This window comes from Pholcus phalangioides, unplaced genomic scaffold (genome assembly GCF_987345545.1).
Source record: "Pholcus phalangioides strain wild (caught in Gottingen) unplaced genomic scaffold, Ppha-v1.0 ptg000004l_1, whole genome shotgun sequence".
In the NCBI taxonomy this organism is placed as follows: Eukaryota; Metazoa; Arthropoda; class Arachnida; order Araneae; family Pholcidae; genus Pholcus; species Pholcus phalangioides.
In genome coordinates this window covers 47249669-47276419 of record NW_028301597.1, presented here as the reverse complement: position 1 = coordinate 47276419, position 26751 = coordinate 47249669, and the positions used below count along the sequence as shown (strand labels likewise).

The 26751-nt window shown below is 34.4% G+C and overlaps 1 protein-coding gene across 1 annotated transcript in view; it reads right to left on the bottom strand.

The window, feature by feature from the left end:
- LOC149087730 (E3 ubiquitin-protein ligase COP1-like) overlaps positions 1-24715 on the bottom strand; it is a 42093-nt gene extending 17378 nt beyond the window's left edge. The window contains exons 1-12 of the mRNA XM_089231611.1: positions 24606-24715; positions 20589-20743; positions 18455-18514; positions 16496-16593; positions 11702-11766; positions 9876-9995; positions 7422-7490; positions 7214-7273; positions 7049-7084; positions 5769-5864; positions 1959-2085; positions 1120-1249 (exon numbers count right to left, since the gene is read on the bottom strand). Coding sequence (XP_089087737.1) covers positions 1120-1249; positions 1959-2085; positions 5769-5864; positions 7049-7084; positions 7214-7273; positions 7422-7490; positions 9876-9995; positions 11702-11766; positions 16496-16593; positions 18455-18514; positions 20589-20692 — 965 coding nt within the window. The 5' untranslated portion in view covers positions 20693-20743; positions 24606-24715. The remainder of the gene's footprint in view (positions 1-1119; positions 1250-1958; positions 2086-5768; positions 5865-7048; positions 7085-7213; positions 7274-7421; positions 7491-9875; positions 9996-11701; positions 11767-16495; positions 16594-18454; positions 18515-20588; positions 20744-24605) is intronic.
- Between the last annotated feature and the right edge of the window lie 2036 nt (positions 24716-26751).

Genomic DNA, 26751 nt, shown 5'->3' with positions numbered 1-26751 from the left:
CACTATTTGCTGTCTGGAACAGCAGGACTTCAAATAGGCTAAAATATGTCTATAGGTTTTAAATTTTATTATACTCGGAAAAAAATTGTTGCAAAATGGGAGAGAAGTTTGGAAGATTCAGCACTTGTTATTTGGCGAGATTGGTGATTTAACACTCGTTATTCAGCGAAGTTGCTAAATTAGCCTTCGTAATTCGGAGGATTTGCTCTTTTACTCTAGGAGTGAAAATTTCTTTCACGAGACAGAGATTTGACATAATGACGATAGACTATAGTAATTTCTGCTGCTTTGTAGTGGAAATTTTTTTTCTTTTTTGAAAACAGAAACTGACTTTCATTGCGCTTTAAAGCTCTGAAAGACCATTGCAAACCATCTTCAGCTGCACGAACACAGTTATTATTGGGGTTTCACGATGGAAAGCCTGATGAGAGGCTGATAGTTTAAATAAGAGGAAGCAGTAATCCCAATCAGGTTTTTGGGGGTCAAAGTCGAGCGTGGGAACTTGCCGGGAAAGTTTGGAAATTGATTTAAAAAAAAATCTGCTACCTTCTCTCTAACTTTGCAAACCTTTCTGGACTTCTGGCAACTCTTTCAACGAGAGACCAGATGGATTATCCGTTCGAAATGCTTGTAGCACTTCAAGAAAAAAGCTGTCTTGGGGTAAATAAATATTAAATATTTTTTAATTGAAAATTTTCATTCAAACGAACGCTGATCCCTTGGGAATATGTGAGGATCGCGTTATTATTATTATTATTATGACAACAACCTTAAGGATGGCAGACAAGCATCATATCACCACGCCACTGGGAAGCTATAACGAATATACTACTTTACTACATACAAATGTACTACTTTACACACACCATAACGAATATACCTGCATCACAATTAACACAAAGCTGAAGGATAACCCAGCCTGTTGTGTCAAGGAGCCCTAGTGATTGATGAATAGTATATCAAATAAATAACAAAATTTAATATTTTATGAATGCAATTCTTTTTTTCATGCAAACTTTCTAGTCATTTCATAAAGATAAAATAACACATAAGCTGTTGCGAAAGACATGGGAAAATAATTTAAATTTAAAAATGAAAGAAGAGAAACAATTCACATACCTAGACACAATGTTGGATCCATTGAAATGATCATTAGCATAATTTAAATTGGCTAAAGACCTCACAACGGTGAAGCGAGTAAACTTTGATAAGCTCTCTGAAAACTCATGTAGGCTCTGCCTCGTATCCTCTATAAAAAAAAAAGATATATTAGATATACTGAAACTATGTACACACACATTGGGACACAAATATAAAGGTTAATATATTTGTTAAATTGAATTATGTAAATCAAGACTAAGTTGAATTTTTGTCAATTTATTTTCTTCTAATTGTAAAAGACAATTTAAGGATCAGTAAAAAGTGTTTAACATAGAAAACTTGGTTATATGTTGTTCCCCCTCATGCAAGAAGCATGAATGTGAAAGCTTTCGTTTTTTTTTATCTGCTGGTTGGATACCCCATTTTGGTATATAAGTTTTGCCTGAAGCGAGAAGGTGTATTTCTATGGAAACACATGTTACAATGTATTTAAGGGAAATAACACTCACAGAGTAAAATGGGAAGAGTAAACATTCAAACGGCATTTTCCACATTTTGGAAATTCACATATTCATGCTTCTGGCATGAGGGGGCGGCAGCGATGTGTTATCATGAATATAGTATTATTAGTCATTATTAAGAAATATCCTAATGCATCCTAAAATGCATTTAGAAATTCATATGTATAATCCACAAATTCATTAAAAAAAGTTAAATCAAAAGAATAGATAGGAAGCTTTTGCAAGTACATTGACATCTTTTGCATGCATTTTGCAAGATAAAAGATATATTTACCGTTTCCTTTGGCAAGATTTTATTTTTATAATTAATATTTATAATTGAGAAAGAAATCGTACCTGATGGAGAGATGGCACGACTTTTCATTCTAACCTTGAAATAGGTTTGTTCCAAGTCATCAAAGTGTGCATGCATACGTTTGCGTCTATTCGCAAGAACAGAGGTCATTGCCTGTAGTCGCTTTGACTATTAGAGAGAAAAATAGAAAAAAGGACGATTTTGACAAAATTCACATAAAACTTGCATGTATTATATATTTTATAGCCTAAGTTTAAAGTTCTATGTATTTGCGCATTGGTGAGCTTACAAAAAAAAGACCAGAAATTGGTCAGTTGCTTTGCAAAGAGCCTAGACTTCAGCATTGGCTTAACGTATAATTAGGTGAAAGATAGGAAGGCCAAAGCTACAGACTTTTTACAGCAAAAATATTTTTGAAACACATGTATAGAAGCAGATGAAAGCATATGATAAAATCCAAACTGGAGCCATACATGTCAGAGTGAGCATATATGGTTGTCCCTCAGTTTTGCACGAGTTACGTTCTGGGAGTGACTGTGAATATGGGAAATTCACAAATAACACAAACCACGAACTTTTGCTTTTTTAGACAACTCCTTTATATCTGGTTTGTGCAACAGAAGTAGAAAGGGTGTCCAGTGATTCTCACGATGTTTTCTGAAAGAACATTATAATGTCGGTTAACCATTTCTTCTTCATTTAAGTTCATTTATTAGAGTATGGAAACTTACTACACGTTTCCACCCTTCAACGGGAGCATTGACTAAAATTGGTGGAAGTCGATAGAGCCTTGACCATGTTTCGTTTGAAAGAAAGAGTATGGTAACAAGGCTTCCCCTTCCAATTTTTCTACATGTGATAAACTTACCATAGATGGGTCAATGTCATGGAAACAATCCATTGCTGATTTAAACTTACAAAACCCTTGCACAGTGTTGCTCATAATGAACTTGTCATCCACTTCTTAATCTTGATCATCATGCCATATCGCTTCAGTTTTAGGAGCAATCACTTCAATTAATCCCCTATCAATTTCTGAATTTCTGTCAATTAATTCTCCTATAATTACCTTCTATGTACTCTTTATTAAACCCTTCTCCATTCACCTGCTTTGCTTCGCTAATGCAACAGTAGCTTTCATAACCATTTCGGCTGGTTCCGTAGAAATTGATGTGTTCAGGCTCACATTGTGGCCAAAAATTCGTCAGATATGAGGTGTTTCCATCTTTATAGCTTCCACAGTTCTAGCAACGACGCTAATGGTGCCGGTGAAATTGCTTCATGATTCTAAGACGTTTGCATATTCTTTGAATGACTGCACAATCATCATTGAGTATAATGTGTATAGCGAGCCATGAATGTTCACATCACATTTGAACAAGCAGCTGAATGCTAGATGTGGAGTTGGAAGGCATATAGAAGACTTAAGCATCAGGAAAAACTTCAGGAGGGGTCTTCAAAACATTTGGCACGTGCAATTAATATTTTGTTTTGATACAAGAATTAGCGCTACAACTGCATTTTTTTAGAAAACTGGGAAGGACATTGTGAATGCAAAATACCGTGAATATGAAATCAACAAATACATAGGGCGGGCTGTATAAATGCTTAAATAATTAGGTTGATTCTAATGCATGGCTGGATAAATCACAAAAAATCTAGGTGCCAAAAATTTTTTTACCCAAAGAAAAAGGTCCAAAATAATGCTGCTTTTGACTTTTTTTAGGGGGCATAGTGATCCTCTTTCATGTTGACACATACACAGCTGTAAGTTCCAAACATTTTGTGCTTCTCTCAGCCTTATTTAGTAACAACACAAAGAAAATTTTAGGCACTAATATCAATTTTTTAGTCGCCCACAGTAGGATTTGTCCAGCCTTGTACCAATGGTTCAGGTATTGATTTTCCAGTATCATGGAATTTCAGGTATTGATTTTCCAGTATCATGGTATTTCAGGTATTGGTTTTCCAGTATCATGGTATTTCTGGTATTGATTATTCTCATATATTTCTGTATTCAACCGAAAATATAGACATATATCAAGTATACTTTGTATTAAAAAAATTTATAATTAAAAATGTATAATTATCATACTCTACAGGGTTTTTAATATTTATGATCATCAGGGCTTGATGAGCGCCAAGTTGCTATGGCAACTAAGAGAATGGTATAGACAACTAAAACTTTCTATGTATTTAGCTCGGGCAAAAGAAAGTCGTTTGACTTTTAAAAAATATTTGGTTGGCGCCTAGATTTCCCTTCATTTGTCAAGCTCTGCTGATTACAGAAATTTGTAGATGAAATATGATGTGTAGGAATGAATAAGACAATCTGAAAACCAATTGCAATAATTAGAAATAACAAGTAGTGTTGATGTTATTACTCACTGAATACATTAAAATATTTTACTACTTGCACCCCCCTAACACATTCCTCTGTAGAATTCCCAACAAATCTGTGCATGCGGGAACGTGTTGTGTATGTATGTGCATGGTCCTAATGTATTTATGTTGTCAGAGTTATGCTTGTCTAGTGTTTTTACTAGTGCTGCCACATGTCTTCCATATTTTGAAGCAAATATAATAAATGCTTGAATCTTTCATGTTGTGTGAGTACAGTATCATGTTGAAGGCCTGCCATTTCTCTGTGGAGAGACTCTTTCAAATGGGAGACCGGCTTACATTCGTGCCTCCAAGTTGGAAGACTGCAGAAAAACACCTTCAGCCAACCCACCAAAGTGGCGATAACAGTATTCAAACCAGAATCCTCATGATGAGAGTCCATGTCACAGCAGAATTATTAAAATATTCTGGAAAACACTTCCAGAAAATATGTTATGATTAAAGCTTGGAGATTTAGGCACTAAAAATGGCTGAAATAAGCAGGCAAAAGGGAATGATTCCAGGGCCAGCATTACCAGACGCAGATCCTGTAGATAAAATGATTGTGAGGCTCCTTCGAGGTAAGTATATGTATAAAAAAAAGACTTGTTTTCGTTCAATATTACCACATATGTGGACACATACTTCAAGGGCAAGGCCCAGGGTGGCTGCACCTCTCACACGACCCTGAGAATGCTCTGGCAAATTCAATAGAATAATATATACCTAAAATAACTCACCATGGTTGTTTGCAGTGCATTTGTAGCACAAAAAAAAAAGACCTTAGGGCCAGAGTCATTTCAACTCCTGCACGGCCTGGGTGAGCCAAGACTGATCTCTTGGGACAGTGATCAGTCAGGGATACATATACAATGCTGTCAAGTGCATGTGCAAGATATGTTACAAGGAGAAACAAACTTCTAATTTTTCTCAGCTTCTCTCATACATGGGCTACATTTGTTTGAAATAAAAACATTCATGCCTAACACTATCCAGCCAAAACAAAGTTATGCAGGGCAACATTAAGTTTTCTATCTCTCAGGCACTTGCACCTATTTGCGTTGTTATTAGGGCTAGAAGGGTGTGAGGCAAAGGGGCTTTCTGATAACAATACAAAGAGTTAGAGATAGAAAAATGATCAAGTCTCCATGTTCAAAATATCCACATTCTACAGAATATGGAAGATGAAATTCATTAATGAACTTGAAGCAATGTTAAAATAGACATTTATGACTGGAAAAATAAAAGAAAATGTGTTTTTACAAAAAAGAAAAAAAAAAATCGAAAATAGGCAAAAATTGACATTTATGCCATTTTGCCTGAACTTCTGGGCTTTAATTATGATGGAAATAATCAATTGCCAGATATTGACCAATAATATTAGAGATATATTATAAATCCTAAGTGAAGTTTTAATGCTCTTCAAGTGAATGATACACCTAGCAGAAACATACACACAAAGAACTCACATTCTGACTACTATTAAAGCCTTCATGACAGCACTGTTTTGATGTAGAAGGCTCTGCCTTAGGTACAATGGCACTGACATTTTCGATAACACACTCCTGGAAGGAGAAAGAAAGAATTCTAACAAATACTATAAATGAAATACATACTCCAAAAGTATTGTGGGTAACAGTAGGTAGCAAGCTAAAATCAAAATTTAATTTTAAAACAATTAAAAGAACACATGCAATATGTAAGACAGGTTTAATCTTCCATAAGAGGTTCGCCTTACAGTCATGTCCTGACTTACGTCACTACGCATTAGTGTGCTAATTTTTTTTTCAATTAGGCACATTTTGAGCAAAGCTTGAAAAATTTTACATCACATTCTCATCCCAACAATCTGAAAATTGTAGCAGAAAGATAAATAAGCAAAAAATATTATCAACCCATATTTTAAAAGACACATTCCCATTTTCTCATATTTTCTATGAAGCTGACTCAAATTTGTTATCTTAACTGAAATTGCACATGAAGGTAATTTTTGTTGAGAATAAATTTTATAATTATGAAGATAACTTCGGTTACACACACACACTTATTAATTACATTATGATAATTACAAACTATTGCCTACAGATAGTCATGCCACAAATGTTTTTTTCTCCTTGAAATACATTTTAATTCACTGTGGCTTTGCAGTAGCTCTTTATTTCCAACCCAAAGGCAATTCTTTAGTGGTTTCAGTCATAATCTGTAATTTTTCCATGTTTGACAATTTTGTTTTGGCAATTAATAATTTTGTCTGTCATTAAATTTAATAGATATGGAGATATTAATCACTTGATTTTGAAACTTATCGTCTCATTATTTCACTAACACATCAGTGGAAAATTTACCTCGCCATATATTGTAAGTTTTGGAATGAACGTAAGTCAGGGGAATGACTGTATGTAAGAAAAATTGGGAAAAAATGAGAGCATAAAATAAATGAAAAACATTTCTAAACGACATATGAAGATTTATAATTTTAGCATGCATTAATATGATGGTGGCATTTTATGACTGAATTCTTGAGTAGAAAAATATGAACACATTTCTTGTATTAACAACTTTTTTTTTCTTTGAAACTGCAAATTTCAAAACAACGTCAACAACATATTTATTCCCAATATTAAACCAGATATATTTATTTATTTTGGACACATTTATTGTATGAGAATAAGTACAGTGCATTTGTTTGGTCATGGACAGAAATTTCAATATTCTTGTACAAACACACAAGGAATTAAAAAAAACCTACATCTGACTGAGCCAGCATGTGCGCTTTCAGCTTTTCCTGTAAATTTTTAGAAAAATAAATCAAAATCAATATCGAGAAATAAATCCCTGCACACATCTCTAGGACAAAAGTAGGCAAATAATTAGTTTAAACAAAAACAATTTTTAGATGAAAAAGTATACCAACTTCAATGGCTCTTGCATCCTGATCTATTAAGGTCAGCTCTTCATTGATTTTCTTCAATGCCTGGCAAAATAGAAAACAACCAATCAAATACATGAAAAGTCATTTTTGAAATATGGTAATCTCTTCTAACAAAGCAATGTGCTATTAACAAATATTAACTCTATTTTCCACATTAAAAATAAGAAAATAAAGTTTTTTGTAGCTTTACTTCTTCTTTGTTATTCCGAACTTTATTGAGAAATTCCCTTAATAAATGCATTTGAGCTTCCAGGCAGTCCTAAAATGAAAAAAAATTAATAATGCAATTTATTAGATAAATCTACTGACTGCATGCTTATTTCTTCAAAAGAAAAAAAGATAGTCTAGCTTAAGTTATAACTTCATGCTGTATTCCCCTGCATCAGCGGGCATGCTGTAAAATTTGAGGAACACTAGCATTTTGAATGTTGAAGTGTGGTTCATTCTAGCATGTAGAGAAAAATGAGAATCAATAATTATCAAAGAATACATTTAAAAGACTGATATAAATTTATATCAAGAACTGAATGAATAAGACAACAATAACAAATAAATAGTTTTTTTTCTACGAGAAACATTTTTATGGGCAACCCAATACGACATACAGATACAGTATTTTGCATGGTTTCCTGCATGTTCAGATATTGAAGAAATACAGTATATTGTTGCTTATGTATTATATGTTATTATTATTTACAGCAATTATTTGATTTTTGGCTCTGCTAATTTAAATAAACTACTTGCCTAGCATGCCCGCGTCCAGCTTCTTCCAGAAATCGACTTGCTTGAGCATATCACAGGCATTGTAATCTTTGCCTCTAAAGGGTGCTAACAAAAAGTAACTAAATCTGCACAAATATTCGCCTGCAGATGATGGCACTAGCTGAGAGGGAGGTATTGACAGTGCCATCTTAACGTATGAGTCCAGTCGGGCACAGCCCTAGGGCTTTAAGAAAACAGGGGTCACACAAAAATGAGAACCAGTTCAAATTTTCAAGATTCCACCAGGTAAGGCCTCAGAAAAATCACTTGGCCTGGGGGCCGATAACGCTCTTAAGATGGAGCACCTGAGTGGCGCATTGGAAAGATGCTCATCTTCCACTATGAAGGTTACCATCAAAGTCCATGGGTTCGAATCCGGGCATAGAACGTCAGAAGCAAGTTCTTTACCTACCAGGCCTGGGGCGACCACCGATGGATGAAGTCTTCATTTCCCACCCAACTCCACTGGTTGGAAATTGCCATATGGTGATATATGACTGGAGTTGGTGTGCGGTAAAGTATTCATAGTAGCTCTTAAGACGGCCCTGGGTATGGACTGCTATCATAGTAGTATTTGGGGGACCCAACAGACCAATTATGATTCTGGTAATCTTTTATGCTTCTGTTCTAAAAATTTGCCCGTGTTTTCCTGGTTTCTTATTTTCTTTTGGAATTTGAAGTTATTTTTTTACTCAGTAGGTAAAAAAATAACTTCAAATCTGCTGACTGCATACTGTGACAGAAGTGGAAACTTTTATATGTTCCTATTTTTTCATTAGTATAAGGCCAGGATTACACATTGAAGTTTGATAAAAGATCTTTTACAAAACTAAAAAATACCAATAAACCTGTTGGTTATATTTACCCTAATGCAACCGATCTTCTAATTAGTCGCATTTTTAAAGTTTTATAAAAGACTTTTACAAAGCTTTTATAGTGTAATCCTGGCTTTTACATGGACAAATAATCTGGTAATTATATCTAGACACATGATCTAGATCGAATGATACCCATTTGAATGGATATCAACTGTTCTGGCACACAATAAGAGGATAATCTGATTAAGAGGGATATTCAATTATGTGGGGAACAATTCAATGACTGTTTCACACTACAGTCGAATCCCGTTTTAACGAATACTGTTATAGCAAAAATCTCGTTTTAATGAACATTTTTTAATCCCCCAAATAAGTTTACATAGGAACAATGCTAGGTAACCTAGAATTTCATTATAACGAAATTTTGTTTTAACAAAGTGATTCCTTGGTCTCTTGGCATTCGTTATAACGAGATTCGACTGTATTAGTACAGTTTGTATATTGAAAACTGATGAAAGATCACAAAAATGAAGCTTCTGTAATAAATCAGACATTACCAAAGATTTTCAATTTCCATTGTAAAAAAAGTAACACCCTTTATTGGTACAACAGACAACAAAAATAAAATAACTAAATGTACATGCTGAAGACAACTTAGATACTTTGAGGCCAGTACCCACTCACTCTCAAGTCCAAGTGACCCATAAGTCTCAACTGGCAACATACTCTCTAGTTTATCCAATTTTATCCAATAAAAATATTATGTACCTAGCGATTGATATATGTGCCATATTAAATTCAATATTTTTCCAAGTGGGGAAAAGTTTTGCTGAACATATTTGATTAAGAGGGGAATGTTAACATTTTCTCTATTGGAGAGTTATTGGTTCCAATGGATTTTATTAGAATAAGCAGGGTATTCAATTATTCATTATCTGATTAAGTGGGGGTCGACTGTATTTCACAATTTTTTATTTATGCTTTGCATATAACTCTTCTAACCTAAGTGGGTGAATATGCTTAGTACCAAAAACTAAAATTAAAGTCATGCATTATATACATACTGCTTCAAGCTGCTGCTTTTTCTGTGATAACACCTCCAGCATATAATTGACATCAGAAATAGTAAGATTATCACATTCCTGAGACAAAAATTCTTGGAGTTCTGACAAACCTTGCATTTTCTGAGATTAGAGGAAAAAACTTTTAATAACTGAAACTATGAGCCAATTTATATAAAAGGAAAATACATAGGATATGTAATAAAATGAAAAAATTCCATTTTTTTGCTAGTATAAATAATAATTCATTGCCCATCATACTTAAGAAAATTTTATCTCCAGTTTTGTTTTTTTTGTTAAACACTGATGTTTACCAACATATTTTATCAAAATGAGCACATACTTCAAATTTTGTTCAGTAAAAAGTACTGAAAAGAAAATTTTCTGATAAGCAAATGGATAAATCCACAAAAAATTTGTAATAACTTTTATTTATTTTAGATCATATAAAAGCTTCAAGTAAATATATGTTATTGTATGTGAAAACATATTTTGTTGAAACCAATAGCACAAATGGTTCTCCCTGGCTATTTCTACTTTTACATTAGCTAAACACACCACACTCCTATGGTTGTTGGACAGACACATCTTAGAAATTTTGTTATAAGATATAACTGTTAGACTAATTTTTACTCTAGAGGAAAAGTTCATATTCTGATACAAATGAATAATTCCATAAAATATAAAATGAATGATATATATAAAAGCAAGTATATATATAGCAAGAGGGAAAGTGGAAAACAGTTTCTGGTCAGAATGTCAGATTTGTATGTAGGGTCATAGCTAGAATTATTGTGAGGGCGGGTGGGCAAGCATGATTTTGCCACTTCCACCACTGTAAAATTCAATAATGTAATAACAATGTTTTATTTCCCCCATTAAAATTTACTTCCTGATGCAGTGTTGCCACCTTGACCCCCCCTCCCAGTTCTGGCTCTGTTTTTATGGAAAGATTTTTTTTTGCCAATATGCATATGCAATCAAGAGTTTACTAACACAAGTGGGCATCCCAAGTCAGTGTGATAGTTATCTAATATATTTGCAAATTGAAAGCAACATCCATAGTGCAGGGCTTGACAAATCCCAATAAGATCTAAGCGCCTGAACAATTTTTTAGCACCAAACATTTTTTTCCAGGAAAAACAGGTGAAAAATAATATTTCTTTCTTCCAGGATATAGTGATTGCCTTTGGTATTGATACATTGATATAAATTTCAAAACTTTTGTATTGTCCTGTGATTTTCATTTAGCAACTGCAAAGAAAACTTTAGGTGCAAATACTAATTTTTTTAGTTGCCATAAAACTTGGCACATGGGATTTGTCAAGCTCCATAGAGTGTACCCGGGAAGTGTGTGCATTTTTTGTTTTCCCCATCATTTACCTTTACGTTATATTTGTACGACTACATAACCATACATGCACCTCGTACAAATTCCTCTGCAGAATTTTTAATGAATAGGTGTATGCAGTAACATCTTGTGTGTGCATGCATGTATGCATAACCCCAGCATACTTATGTTACTAAAACCACAAATAGCTAAGCAATCTTATTTCTTATGAAAAATATGAAAGTGAAAAAGTGTCAAGGGGTGGGGGAATTTGGAATTAGTATTAAAAATATACAGATAATTTTTTCACTATGCCTATAAATACTATAAATTTTGAAGTTGAAGGGGAGGGGGCTGTTACAAGCCTAAAGGTACAAGAGTTACAATTTGTAAAATGAAAAAAGGTATAGCTCTTCAACTGTACAGTGAAACAAATAATGAATTGTAATATAAAATACTATCTTTATACAGCATATAAATACATCTTGAGTAAACTCACAGCAGCATCAAGTTTCATTCTTTTTTCAACAAGCTTCTGTTGTTGTTTTGTGATCAGATCATTCACTAACAAAACAATATAAAGATACGATCAGTTAAGAAAAGTAAATGCAGAAATACAACAGAAATTCACAAAATCCATCCTTGAATTTTGAAAAAGACAGAAATCTGTATTTTAAAGGAAATATTAGAATCTACACCAGTACTCAGCAGTTTCACACAACAGGTGGAAAACTTCCTATGTAAAAAAAAACATGAATTGCACGATATACACAGTGATACCTTGACTTACATCAGTAATTTCTTCCAAGATTAATGACCTAAGTTGGAGTAAACACTTTTTCTCTCTCACTGATAATCTTTTTCCCTTCTCTTGAGGAGAGAGAAAAGAAAAGAGGTGAGAAAATTTGTATATTTTCTCTTTTCTCTTTCTTATTTGTTCTTATTTTTGATGCGAATTTCATAAAAAAACATTTCTGTTCTATGAATTCTCAAAAGTCTTCAGGATTTACTCAAAGTGCCTCCAATTGCAAAAAAATTATTTATAGTACAAGATGGCATAAGTGCAGGGTGAAATAAGTCAGGTATAAGTACAGGTATATATAAAGGCATGGACTTTATCGAGTGATATTTACATATACATCGAGTGATTTGCATAGCACTATTCAATCAGTCAAGGTTGAAGACACTTATTGCTTACAAAAGAAAAGTCTGTTATAATGACAATTTTTAATTCAGTTGCAACCTACTAAAAAGTAATAATTTTATAGGTCTTTAAATATTCAAACAAAACTTAAAACTGCTGATCTTTTCCCTTGATCTCTATTCAATGATGGAACTGTCATATAGGTAGAATAAATATGTTCATTTTGAACCTCTTGTGCAAAAATATTTTGTTCATGTATTTCAAAAACTACTGAAACAAATTTCTACACAATTTAGTATCACCTTTAGACATAGGCGTACGCAGAATTTTCTTGAGGGGGGTTTCCAGATTTTTTCCTGCAAAATAACACTATAATCTTGGCGGGGGGGGGGGGGAAGAGTTTAGAACCCCCAAAGCCCTCCTTTGCGTATGCCAATGCCTTTAGATATATCACCAGAAACTCGTTTAGCATAGTTTTTGGAGAACAAATTTGACCACCATTGATAATGCAAACATAAATTAAACATAACTTCATTATGAAAAATAATTATTACGATCCAAAATTTGGCAGCATATGAAGCATATGGTCATTAAAGGGTTAGATTTTTTAAATGATTGCTGCTCGAAATGCATATGATCGCTTAACAGGGTCTGACTATATGAAAAATTGAATTTTGCACATTTATGAAAATATTTTCATTAAATAATGTTCAACATAGATTCTTCCTCTATCAGCACGTTTCATAACATTTAAATTTTATAACAGATCATCCAGGGATTGTTAAAGTTTTTTTCAATGCACCCCATTACCCTAATCAGCGCTTATCTGTGGCTCTTCAGAGCAGTTTAACAAAGAATCTTTCAAAAAACCTTTGTTGGGCTGCACACAGTTTGAAAACCATTGATATAGCCTATACAATTTCATGAGTTACAAAATATTCTCTTCCTTCTTTGTGGTGTTGTAAAGAATTATCATATTTCATTGAATGGCCCTTTACATCATCACAGCAATTTTAATTTAAATCAATTCTAACTTTTGATAATAAAAAAAGACTGCCATCTAGTGAATATAAAGGAAGTAGAGATTTTTCAAAGAACAAATCGATGCATAATTGAAGAGGAATGCATAGGAGCATTGCCCCACAATAGAAAAAGCAATCTGCTGTTTGGTACTGGTGTCACATCACAATGCAAATGTAATGCATTCACAGGGTGAATTTTGAATTTAAAAATTTTCTGAAAAACTGGCAGTTTTTCCATAATAACTTCAGGAATAAAATAAGTACTCCTCATCATGATGTTTGATTCCTCTGCAATCAATCTAATAGTTAATTAAGGATTGCATATCACAACTGTGCATATTTATTCAATGATTCTTTTTTTCAATTCCATCTTTTTTTTTGTGCTGATGAACCCTTCCTTTCTCTTAAATTATGTTGAAAAAACTCATTGCCATTCTTGAATTTTTTTACCACAAAAAATACTCTATTACAACTTGAACAGTCTGAATCATACATGATATCTTCATCATTTCACACGTTTGTGAGGGAAGTTTTCCATTTTTAAAAAATAGAATTTTACTACAGCTCTTTTAAATAAATCAAATAAGTTCTGACAATAGAAATATGGTGATTTTTTCACATACACTAAGGATAAACAAGTCTTCATGCTAAAAAAAAAGTCAGTCATCAGTCAATATTCACATACACTAATTCCACTGGCAAATAACAAATATCTGCACTAGTACTTTTGGAAAGTTAACCACTCCAGAAACTTTTTAAACAGATTGTGTATGGGTCATTCGCATGAAGTTGGCCTTAATTGTGTCCCCAGCAGTTTACATTAAATATATTTGACACATAACTTTTTTTTTGGCGCTTTCTATTTGTATTACAGTTTCTGAAAAGTCGCCACTCTGTTTTTAATTTTTTTATCAACAGATTTTTAAAATCTGCTCAAACGAATTTCATTTGTTAAGGAAATGTCCTTCTCCTGGCTATCCCCAACCCATTTTTCAAGTTTAAAAATAACTTTCTATCTTAAAACAAAAAAATATTTTTTTTCCAGTAATATATATTTTTAGGATCTGCATATATCTTTCATATTTTTCATAACTTCAAACATTTTTTTATCAATACTTTATAGCCAAATGAAAATTTTCTAAAGCTTTTCTTTCCGTTTGTGACATTTGGAAAACATTGGTTCAAGTCCTGCAATACCAGTTACCACCTATCAAATTTTGTGTACAGAAGGTTAAGAAGAAGGTAGCCATCAATTGAACTTCCTTTTAAATCAATTAAAATAGTAAATTAATTCACTAACGAGATTTATTCAGGAAAAAAAGGGGAGTGAGAGTTTTTATTAAATGCCCTTCTCCTGGCTTTTTTTTTCTTCTGAGAAATATATAATTGAAAATTATTTTCACTTTACCACATGTTTCACTTCAGAAACATCTATTGTTTCTGAAAAGCACATGTTTTCAACATACTTTGGTTTTGCTTAGTGTTGCAAATCATGTAAAAATGTCTTTCTTCTGGCATTAGGTAACAAGAAGGAAGGTTTGATCGAAAGTTGGAATTGGGGGGGAGGGGGGGGGAAGTAAAAACATTAAAATTTCTTGGTTGCAACAGTCAAGTGGCAGTAATGTTTCATATAAAGACTTTGCTTCGAAAATGCAACTCATGCTCTAGCACAGTGTTTCTTAACCTTTTTTTGCCCGTGGCCCCTTTTGAACCATATTTTTTTCTCGTGGCTCCCCTGTCTTACCCAGAGTTTTCAACTCTCATCTAGAAACAAGACACTTTATACGTATTGAAATGATTTTTTTCAGTGAATTTATACTGAACGAAAATTGACCTCCAGACCACTAGCCTAGAATTTATTGATCTCCACGCTAGTCCGAGTTCTATCAGGACCGTCTCAATATCATGGGAGACCCTCCTTAGGCAAAGTGATGCTACGGTAGTCCCATACTTTAGCTGGCAATAAATAGCCTACATATTTCCTATTTATTTTCAAAATTACTTGCACTGTACAAAATATCACAAGGCAGGGTCACTTATGGGCATGAGGCCCCTCACAAGATTGGGACTGACAGAGCTACAGCCCAGGGCCTAATATGGTTTTCATCATTTTTTTTCCATACAATAAATTTCACATAGGGAAGGGGATATGAAAAATTTAGCCGGGGACTTGAGAAAAATCCCATCCTAGGGAACTTGTTGCAAAATGTAGGCGGTGAGGCCTGGGTGGGTCCATGCCCTAAAGAAGGCCCTGGTTTTTTGGGTGGTTTTGTTGGATTCTCTCTCTCACTGTAAGTGTGTTAGTCACTAATATAAAATCTTTATTTCTTCACACCTGAATTTTTCTTCTCAGCTCTCCAAACCACCTGTCATGGGCCCCTTTCTCCATTTTCTTCCGTGGCCCCCGGTTGAAAACCACTGCTCTAGCACATAGTTTCCCAACCTTTTTGCTCCCATCGCCCCCCCCCCCCCCACAGAACCCATAGGATCCTATGTTATACCTGTAGCTTCTACCGCCCCCTAAAACTTTTCATTGCCCCCCCACAGGGGCATTAATGCCCATGTTGGGAATCATTGCTTTAGCAAAACCCAGACAAATTAGAAACCTGTTGTCCCTATAAATTGACGAAAAAAAGAAGTAAGAAACACAAATAAAAAAGAAATAAAAATGCAATTGACAAAAATATTGTTCAGAGTATCTCAGTACTTGTCCAAGTTGATAATGATCTACCAAAATAGATGGAGCATGTTGCGATTGTCAAGCATTAATATCAAATTAAGTGCAGAAAAGCCTTGTTGCATTTGCCTATCTTTTAACATTGGTTAAATTTAAATTGATTTTTTTCATCATGGAATGTTAACAAACTTCGGTGCTAACTATATTTCATTGATTAGCAGGTAAAGAAGTGTCCACAAGAATTTTTTTTTGTATTTTTTGGTTGGCATTTTTTTAAATAATTTGTTAAAAATTTTTTGTCCTATTTAACGAGAATGACCCATATACAATTTAAATAATAATGAAACATGAAATAATATTGAGAAATAATAGTAAAGTTAAATAATAGTGAAACATGAGATAAATATTTTACTAGTATTTAATATTTTACAAGTATTAAAAAATACTTACAAGCAAAATTAGGAAATATCTGATCTTTTTTGTCAATGACAAAATTGCATTTTGGACACCTATTGCTTTGCTCCAGACATTTCGTTATACAACTGAAACTGAAAGAAAACACAAATTACACAGATGAATTTGACAAATGTCAATCACAAGGTTTATTTAGATATATAATATACATGCATGCAGGACTCAAAAAAAAAAAAATATGAAGAAAAATTTGAATGCCAACCAAATTTTTTCTGAGCTGAAAAATAGCTAAAGCAACTGTTTTCTCTATTAAATTGTAATTACTAGTTTGAAACTACTAAAAATTACTAGGGAAAAATAAATATGATTGCTCCTAAAAAATATTTAGTTGATGCCTAGTTTTCTCCCCAATGTGTAAGAGCCCTGGACCACACAGCACATTGCTATTGCTTGCACGGAAGCCTCACACAGATGGGGGTTAGTACACCAACATCTCAGTAAAAGACATGAAAGAAAATTCTATTCAAAATCAGCTATAAACCATAACTCCTGGTCTAATTAGTGCTCGTGTTCCGAAAATGACCATGGTGAAAAAAATGAATGCAATTAATGTAATATGTTTAAAAGAGTAAATAACTCAAAAATATTCAAAAGAATAGGCTTATTGTTGGGCCAGATATTTTAAGCTAACATTTTGTTCTAAACGTTCATGTCTCTGAATTAAATTTCAAACATTCTTAATGTTTAAAAAAGTTTTGTTTATAAGATAAGTAACAATTCATCGATTGAAAGTAATGATGAGGGGGGGGGGGTGGAGTGGATGATTATATTATATAAACATTTTCTTAATATGTGGTTCGGGCATCAGAGGTGGTCTATGAAGATGGGATAGGTGGTGGCTTTCTGAATGCTCTTGCAGGTAATTTTATCACCAAAAACATATATTTTTTAACAGCAAAGAAATATGATTGTACTTTCAGGTTTCCTAGCTATTTTAAAAAAATCTTACAGATATAGATTTTTTGATAGTACAAATTGACAATCAGAAAATAAGAGCACGGTTTAAGCTAGATAAAAATTCCTTTCGCAAAAAAAGCAAAAATGGAGAGAAAATCTTTAGTACAATGCTGATGATTGATGGTTAGATGTCTATTCGTTCCCTACCTCCTGTACGCATTTTTGCGAAAGTAGCTACCCCTTTCGAATTTTGTGAAAAATACGACTGTAGCTTAAACCCTGAATAGGAGAAAGTTCTGTAAAACTGTCTTACATTATGCCTTATTAATCGTCTTATGTTACACAAATGGTACATTGAGGCTGAAATAATATCCCATTTTAGACATGTTTTCGTTTTATAAAGATGCAAGCACAATCAAAACACTAATCATCAATGAGATTATCTTTTGATTCTGTTCAAGACAGGCTTCTTCCATCGCTTGCAGTGTCCATCTTACAAGAAAAAGGTCCTAAGGTGATGTCTTTAAAAAATTTTGAAAAAGTACTCAAAAAAACCTACTTATTTAAATATGAATAAAAAAAATCTGACAGAATTATTATGGGCCACTCAAAAAAAGTGAATATTAATATTTCTAGTATCAATAATTTAAAATTGTGCAACAATAGCGTGATGTGATTCGAACAGCACAGATGAAGAAAGAAAATAAAACTAGTTTCCGGAAGAGAGAAGTTGGAGGAAAAAGAAAAAGAAGAGCTACCCCATATGTGTGTAAAGAATGAAAAGTTTTTTATAAATATTGGCTAAGAAGCGTGAGACTATGAGTAGCCAACTTTTGCCATTTTAAATAATTTTTTAGCTGCATTAATAATTACATTGTGCCGCTGATTGTTTTGTTTTCATGTGTTTCTGGGTAAGCCGAATGTACTTAATTTTTTTCATAATTTTTTGAGGGGGATTAGATGACACCCTAGGAGTCTTTCCTTGTCAGACAGGTTTCATTGTACAATACAGCTACTTTTGAAAAAAAAAAAACTAACCAGAATGTATGGCCACATTTTGTCATATGAGCTTCACTGATCATTTCAAAACAAATCGGGCTGAAAAAAAAGGATAAATATATTAGTACAACTTAATCACCACAAAGTAAAGCTAAGAGCAGTATACTGAAAATTTTTTCCTGAGGGAGTCATAAAGAGTTTGATTATTACTAATCTAATGGTCACTCAACACCATTGATCACCATTATCAGGAAATATTAACCCTTAACTGGCATTGTGTAAATTCTGTGCCTAATTGGCATTGTGAGGTCATTTTGACCTCAGCAAGTATTGATGCATTTTAAAAATCAACAAAAAGAGTTTTCATAAAAGCAATGGGCTTTTTTACATGCCTTCAATCATCTGTCAATTAATTCACGAAATAATTTTTCAAATTTCTTTAATTATTTTCCCAAAAATTTTCTTTAATTAAGAGACATTCGAAAAAAATGGAGTTATATGACTTTTTAATTTTTTTTAAAATTATATATTAAATTTTTGAATGCAATTTTTATGATTAAAAAACGAACAGATATGATTAAAATATACTCAGAAAATTAAATTTTGTAAATGAAAATTATGTTTACTATATTGTTACAAGCACCAAAATTGGTCTTATTCCAAGTCGGAAACACAATACTTGAAAACACCACCATGAAATAATGATCACATAGAACTTATGTACAATTCACTAACACTACTATACTTATGCTCACCTCGAATATCTGATGTTTCACCATTAATTTGAATTAATTATCGAGAAAACTGGTGCTCTTCCGAAACGCGATGTCTATCTCAACATTACAGCCGTCAGACAAAAAGGTCTTACACTAATGGTGAGGTGGGGTCATAATGACCCCACAGAAAATTCAACGAACGAAATAACGGAAAGAAAAAATAGAACAACCTCATAAATTTATCAAACACATGCAAACAACTAGCGTACTGATAACAGGATGCACCGGATGCATTTCTTTCTCAAGGGAGTGGCATGTTGGGCAATGTGTGGGGTCAAAATGACCCCACTAACACAGTTGAGGGTTAAAAATGAAACTGACTGCGACTCCCCAGAGAAAGAAAAGGGGAAAAAGCACCAGCTGAGGGGATTCAACAGATTGATTGATCAGAACAATTCAAAACATTATGCTTTGGGGCTGAAACCAACTGAGTAAAATAAAAAAATAATCAAAAGACTTAACTTATTGTATCATTGGTGGGGGGGGGGGGGGATCAATTTTTGACCAACTAGGACTGAGTAGACTTAATTTTGTTAAAGTTGGTAATTTTTTGTGTGACCAAAATGCTTTTTGAGAATTTGAGGTAACAACATGCAATCAAAATTATCTGATGTATAAATGGAATATTTTAACGTTAGAATACACAGAGATGAATCGGGATCAAACATAAACATTGTATAACTAGGATCCCACTGTATTTAAGTGGAAATAAAATTTAAATATCTTTATAAGGTCTGCTTCAATTCTTTTCTTAGCCAATAATCATTAATTGCAATAATATTTGTATTTTTGTTGACATTCCCAACCATTTTTCGTCCATTTATAGTAAGGTACATTTCTGTTGACAGGATTTGGTGAAAACTAGGATAAAAACTAAGAAGTAAGGTAAAAATAGGTCATTTAACTATAAAAAAAAGTAGAAAAGAAAACATAGGACAAATGGGAGCCCAGCTATTAAAATTGAAATCAATACAATACATTTTCATTAATCTGACACATATCAGACCAGGGTGTGCTAGATTACTGAAATCGTTGGATTACTCGAAGTTGGTTGAAAAAGCCCATTTGAATGATATGAACTTCTGCGCAGTGAATCGTTTTCTCTCTTCCATGCTTAAAGGAAACCAACCTAAAAACGCAAGATTATTGGGAGTCTACTGCCCCAAAGCAGAATGTGCCAAAATCTGCGACGTACCATCGCAGAACAATTAGCGCTATTGCAGAACAATTCGGAAGAATTTTAAGAAAAAGTGCAAAAAACACTATTACATGTATGGGGATTTTTACCGCAGAACATTTCCAGTAAGCCGAAGGCTCGTCGCAGAACAGTGCTAAGCATTCTGCTTTGAGGGTCTACTGTACTATGATTCATTCATTAAAAAAAAATTAAAAAATACCATAAGAAATCACTATTCTTATCTTCGCAAGTGCTACCAACTCCATTATAAACAGGTGGTTGCTGTCGTTTTCTTAATCGTCGAGTCGTTTCCGAACTAGCCATAACAGAGGTAAAGAAATTGTTTTTCAATGCACATAACACTTTTTCCACAAGCTAAAGATAAAAAAGAAGAAACAATAAGCAAAGAAATTGATAAATTTACACTCTAAACAAAAAAAAGTATAATAAAAAGTATATGTGTAAATTACTACAGTTGACGCTCGTTATAACGACCCCACGTAATAGCGACCATTCCATTACAATGGCCAGTAGGATAAGTCCCAAATGTTTTCATAGGAAAACTATCATAGGCCTATATGTTTTACTTTCGATATAACGACCCTCCCAATATAACGTCTGGTTTCGACATGATGAAGGGGGAAGAGGGTCGTTATATTGAGTGTTGACTGTAGCACCATCACAGATAGGAAGATTTTATTAAGACAAGAGGCAAGCATCTGCATGAGTAGATTTTCTTCTCAACACTTCCCCAACCGCAACATTGAAAAAAACATTGAGAAGGAAATTAACTCATACCAATGACTGCCATTTGCTCCAAGAAATTCTCCAACTAGATATTACTACTTCACCACACACCAACTTCGGTCATATCATAATATAGCAATTCACTATTGATGGAGTTGGGTTGGAAAACTTTCTCTTTAGAGAAGGTCATGATATACTGCTTATACTTGTCTTCAGCGTGGAGAGGACTTTGCAAGGGAATATTAAGAAAGTGCCATCTATCAATGGTTGCTTTAGGAAAGAACTTACCCATGTTCTTCCCAGGGATCTAACCCGTGAACTTGACGGTAGACAAGTATCTTACTACTACTGAACAGCATATGCACCTTATACAAATTTCACATGCTCACACACTCGTTATATCACTCTTCTAGTCATTCACATGCTTTTACAGTGTTTTGAGCACTCACATGATTGCAGACTATTTTGGTCACACACTCTTTAGGCCAGTCTTTTGTTTACTCAGTGAGACTTGGTCTAGGGTGACCAGATAAGTTGTCAACAAAACTGGGACACCCATTAATAATAACCAAGATGAAAATGGGACATTTCCAAAAATCTCGTTTGTTCTGCATTAAAGTGTAAAATTGCAAACTAACAATGCATTACAAAAACATCATCACAACACAGAGGCGCAAAAACGAGTAAAACATCAGTTAAAGGCATGAAAATGAATGAAACTCGTGGTTGCCAGATGTCCCGTATCATATATACATGATTGAAGAACATATGCAATGAAGGGTGAGATGCGTTACATTATATACTCATAAATTGATAGTGGGGGAGGTAACATAAGAACTATTTGTTACATATTGTAACGTTTATCATTTTACAAACAGTCGATCCTCGGTTTACAAACTTACTAATTCATTCCGGATATCTGTTCGTAAACCAAAACGTTCAGAAACTGAAATATTTTCTCCTCAATAGGAATCAATGTAAAATTGATTTTGTTTCAAGGACTCACAATATTTTCAGTGTGAACTTTCACAGCAGTGCTTTACGCTAAAGTGCATAACGTGAAACCAATTGAAATCATTGTACTCATACTCAAAATGCTTTTCCCTAGAAGAGATAATCCCAACCTTACCAGATAATGGCTTATATCCCATATCTGAGTAAAAGCCAGGCTATGTCTGCTGTCTTTAACACATCATCTACAATCTCAGTGTCAAAGCCCTTGAAATTTTTGTCTGCTATCTGGCCACAATTCCTTTAAAACTATTAATTTTTCATTTCATTCATTTATAAACAGGATTATAATGGGAAAAAATGCCCAAGCAGGTTTATACTCACCAAACCACTTCCATTCAAAAAACAATGTTACACATGTAAATGGGTTTACGTTTAAAAACTGGGTTTGGCGTCCTTTGGTTACATAAAATATTAACACAACAAAAATATAACAGTGAAATAATTTCCTAGTGTAATATCCAACTTAGCTAAAAGTTAAAAATGGAAAAAATATTGACAATAATTCTATTTCAGTCCAGGACAAAAAGGCATCCCAAAAACCTTCTTTGGGACAGGGCGAAAAATAGTGGAAAACCGGGACATCTGGTTACCCTAACCTGGTCCCTTGCTCTACCAATCTATTGAAATGGGAAATTTACTACCGATTCAGTTGTGCCGGAAGTGTGAGGGTGCATATCAAACAGTGTTGTGCTGGATTTTTCAATGCTGCCATCTATATTTCAGAAGTGAAGTGTAATGGCTGAATATTTGTCCTATTGTAGATTTGTTCTCTGTGGTTAGACTTTTCAATGGGGAGATCAGCTCACATCACTCTTTTGGTCACTTCCATGCTCACACTCTCTGACCTGTTGCTCTGATCTCTTGCTCTCTAGCATGGGCGGAGATACGGGGAGGGGGCATCGCCCCCTAGCATCAGAGGTGGAGTCGACGGATCTAATGTAAATGTGTATATGTGAATTGACATAATCATCATTGTGCTCCCAGCAATAATGACCATGCCCCCCAGACTTTCAAGTCTACCGCCGCCTATGTTCTCTAGGTCCATGGTTCTCAACCTTCAGAAGCGCGCAGCCTGGCTAATTGTTTTTTTGTGAGTGAAAGGCCAGTAATACACACAACTAATGGGAAATAAACGGGTAAAACGGAAATGGTTAACCATTCACTGGCCAGTTTGACCGATTGTAGGTCAAGTCCCGGCGGTTAAAAAACACCGGGTAGATGGCTTTTTTGGTCAATCATATGCATGGCTCCCCACAAGGGAAGCCCTGATGTCTGGGACAATTGCCATAATTTTTTTTATTTTTAAAATGAATAAATTTACCACTGCAGAGGGCCCTTATGGAGGTTATGGCCATGTTCATATGCTTGCACACACACACACTCTGGGTCACTCACGGACTCACACATTCTTTTGTTCACTCACATGCTTGCATGCTATTTTGGTTATACTCTCTCTAGGCCGGTCTTTTGGTTACTCAGTGACCTTGTCCCTCACTCTAGAGGTCATTCAATTGGTCATCCACATGCTTGTACATGCTCCCAGTCACTCACTTGTCTTTCCCATGCTTACACTCTCTTTAGGTCACTCACTGACCTGTTCCCTCGCTCTCTAGGTAATTCTCTTGGTCATTTGTATGCATGACCTTTACAGGAAGGAGGGGGCGACATGGCTCCAGCTACGACTATAATAATTTTTCTGCTATAAATTCACTACAGAGGGGACCTGCTTCAGGATGTCGGGGGCGGGGGCGGCGCATGTTTATATGCTTGCACACTCTTATTCATTCGCATGCTTGTGAACTCTCTGAGTTATTCGTTTGGTCACTCACTGACAGGTAACGCTCTCTCTAGGTAACTCTGTTGGTCATTTACATGACTGCGAAACAAACTCTGTAGGTCAGTCACTGACCTAGTCTTTCTCTCTAGGTAGAGGATTTATGGTTTTACTTCCCGTATTGCTACACAAATTTTGACGCCCTTCTCCCATTCCGCTAATTATCCACTCATTCTTCAGATTTGCAGCTCCTCCAAACTATAGCCAGCTAAGCCCTGTGTAAATACGCCACCTCATAATAATTAGAACAATAATAACGCCATAATTATTACAAAACCTAACGAAATCTCACAGGATTTAGTCAGCTGAATAATGCAATCTTGAAGTTATGCAATGGTAGATGGTAAAATTGTGGTAGTAAAGAACGTATGTGATCATTTACATTATAAATTTACCGAAAATGCGGAAGTCTACTATATAATTAAAGTATCAAAATTTTAAACTTTGAAAGTGACAGTGACACGTGGTAAAAATGAAAATATATTAATACGTACGAATCAGGATCAAATTTCCGAATTATAAATTTTAATTTATTAACAATTTATCATTTTAGATAAATTGACTATCCTTGATCATAACCAGTCAACGACCTAAAAAATTAAGATCAAATAAGATAAATAAATGTGCGGAAAAGGAACTTACCAACGGAGCGAATTTATTTGCTTAAAAGATAAATGGAAATTTCAATGAAACTTCGAATAAATTTGTATTTAATAGGAATTTGTAAGAAAAATAAATATTTTCAAAACAAAAAAGTCATAAAAAAAAACAAAACAAAAATATTTAGTTTACTGTTGCCATTTCTGTTTTACTAGTTTCAGGAAAAAATAATTATAAAAAGAAAGGCCTCTGGTTCATTATTGATGATGTCAAGACTCATCGTTTTCTGACATTAACACAGTATATTGACCATAATTTATCAATAAAATAATGGGACATTGCCTAATTTATCACCAGAAAAAGTTAGAAAATGTTACTGATTATTTAACCAATATTGTCATTTCAAGGTTCTGATAGAAATTCACGATCTTACTTTTTTATAGGGTTATCAACTTGTGAAGAAAACGCATGCTCACGTTTCGCAACGTCACTTGCGTATAGTTACAACAGATGTCGCCACTTTTCTTAAAGAAAAATAACAATAGTTTTCTAACGGGAACAAAACTGCTTGGAAGCACCTCCTAGAGATAGAAGCCTTCGCACGCTGCTTGTGGCGTCAGTAAGTAGTCAATTATCCCTCCAAATATTCAGGGAAAAAATTCAATGCTAGTATCATCTTGGAAAAGAAATGATCGGGCTCAGAATTGGCGATTTCTATGACCCCACATCCAATCACTATGCAGTATTTGTGAGCCAATCATGAAGATTCTACGCCAAAATAAGAAGAAACGAAGAAATGAAATAGGATGTTGTGTTTCAAAATGTTGCAAAATTGCTAGGTACTCTGAATGACGTTTATGGCAACCCGTGTGGAGATCTTCTATCTCTAGGAGGTGCTGGCTCAACACCACCTACACAACAAGGCCTCCGCACGAAGCTTGTGACGTCACTGAACGCAATTTCTCCTATTGCCATTGGATATACAGCAAAAAAGGTAAAGATATCACATGCGTCGGCCTGCTATATCCAATGGCAATAGAGGAAATGGCCTTCTTAAGTGACGTCACAAGGCCTTGTTCTGTAGGTGGCGTTGCTCGGCTTCGGTTGGGAAAAGTATTGAATATGACCCCCCCCCCCCACCCCTTCAATATAGAGGCAGTTCGTTTCGGCTCTTCAAATAGACGTCATCAGCATCACTCTGAGGAACAAACACTAAACGATCCCCATCGAGATCAATGTTAAAATTTTAGTGCCGAAATACGGAAATTTAGTGGTGTTTTCCGCCACATCAATAATTTTAAAAATTGGATTGCATTTTTGATTTTCAAAATATTGAGTTCGCTTAGAGATACGAAGCCCAGAAAATTAAATATAAAATAATGAGCCAGACCCACTTTTGAGGTGGATATCCAGGCAATAACATTGATTTCAACTTTTCATTTATATCTTCTCAAGCACAAAAATGAGAATGTCTCCGTATTGCCTTATATTATCAAATTGCATTATTCCATATAGTTTAGGATGTTTTGAAATTAATTATGGGCCCATATAAATTACATTAAAGAAATTCCGTAGCTTTATTCAAGCATTTTTTGAAGCAAAAACAGGAAAATTGATAACTTGAACTTAAAAAACAATTTCGAAATTAAGCTCCCATTAAAAAGAAAAAACCAATTCATTTTTACGTTTCTTTAATTTAGATTTGTTTCTTTCATGCGTCACACAGGAAGTCGCCATATTGGTTATCTTGTATGTCCCTCAAGAAAGAGGGAAATGTCACGTGATCCAAAAAGCCTCCGAGCTGAACGGGACCGAGACCACCTCCGATTAATGAAAACTCGGATTAGCCGAAATGTAATAGAAAACGCTTTCCGGAGGAAAAGGGGGGGGGGGGTTTCTACTCTTTCCTATTTTGCCCTTAATTCAACGGTATGATTCACTTTTCCACTGCCCGGATCCATAGACGCTGGTTAACGGAGGCTGACAGGAGCTCAGGCCCTATAGGGGGGGGGGGGGCTGATATTAATTTTTTTTGCACCGTAAATTAGAGGTGCCAAGCGTTTCCCTGGGGACCCCAGTCTAGGGATCAAGACCTATTTCCAACTGATATTTATCACATTCGTGAGACGGGACAAAATGAACCAAAACTCATGCTAAGCGAAAAAACAGAAAGATTTAAAAAAATTCC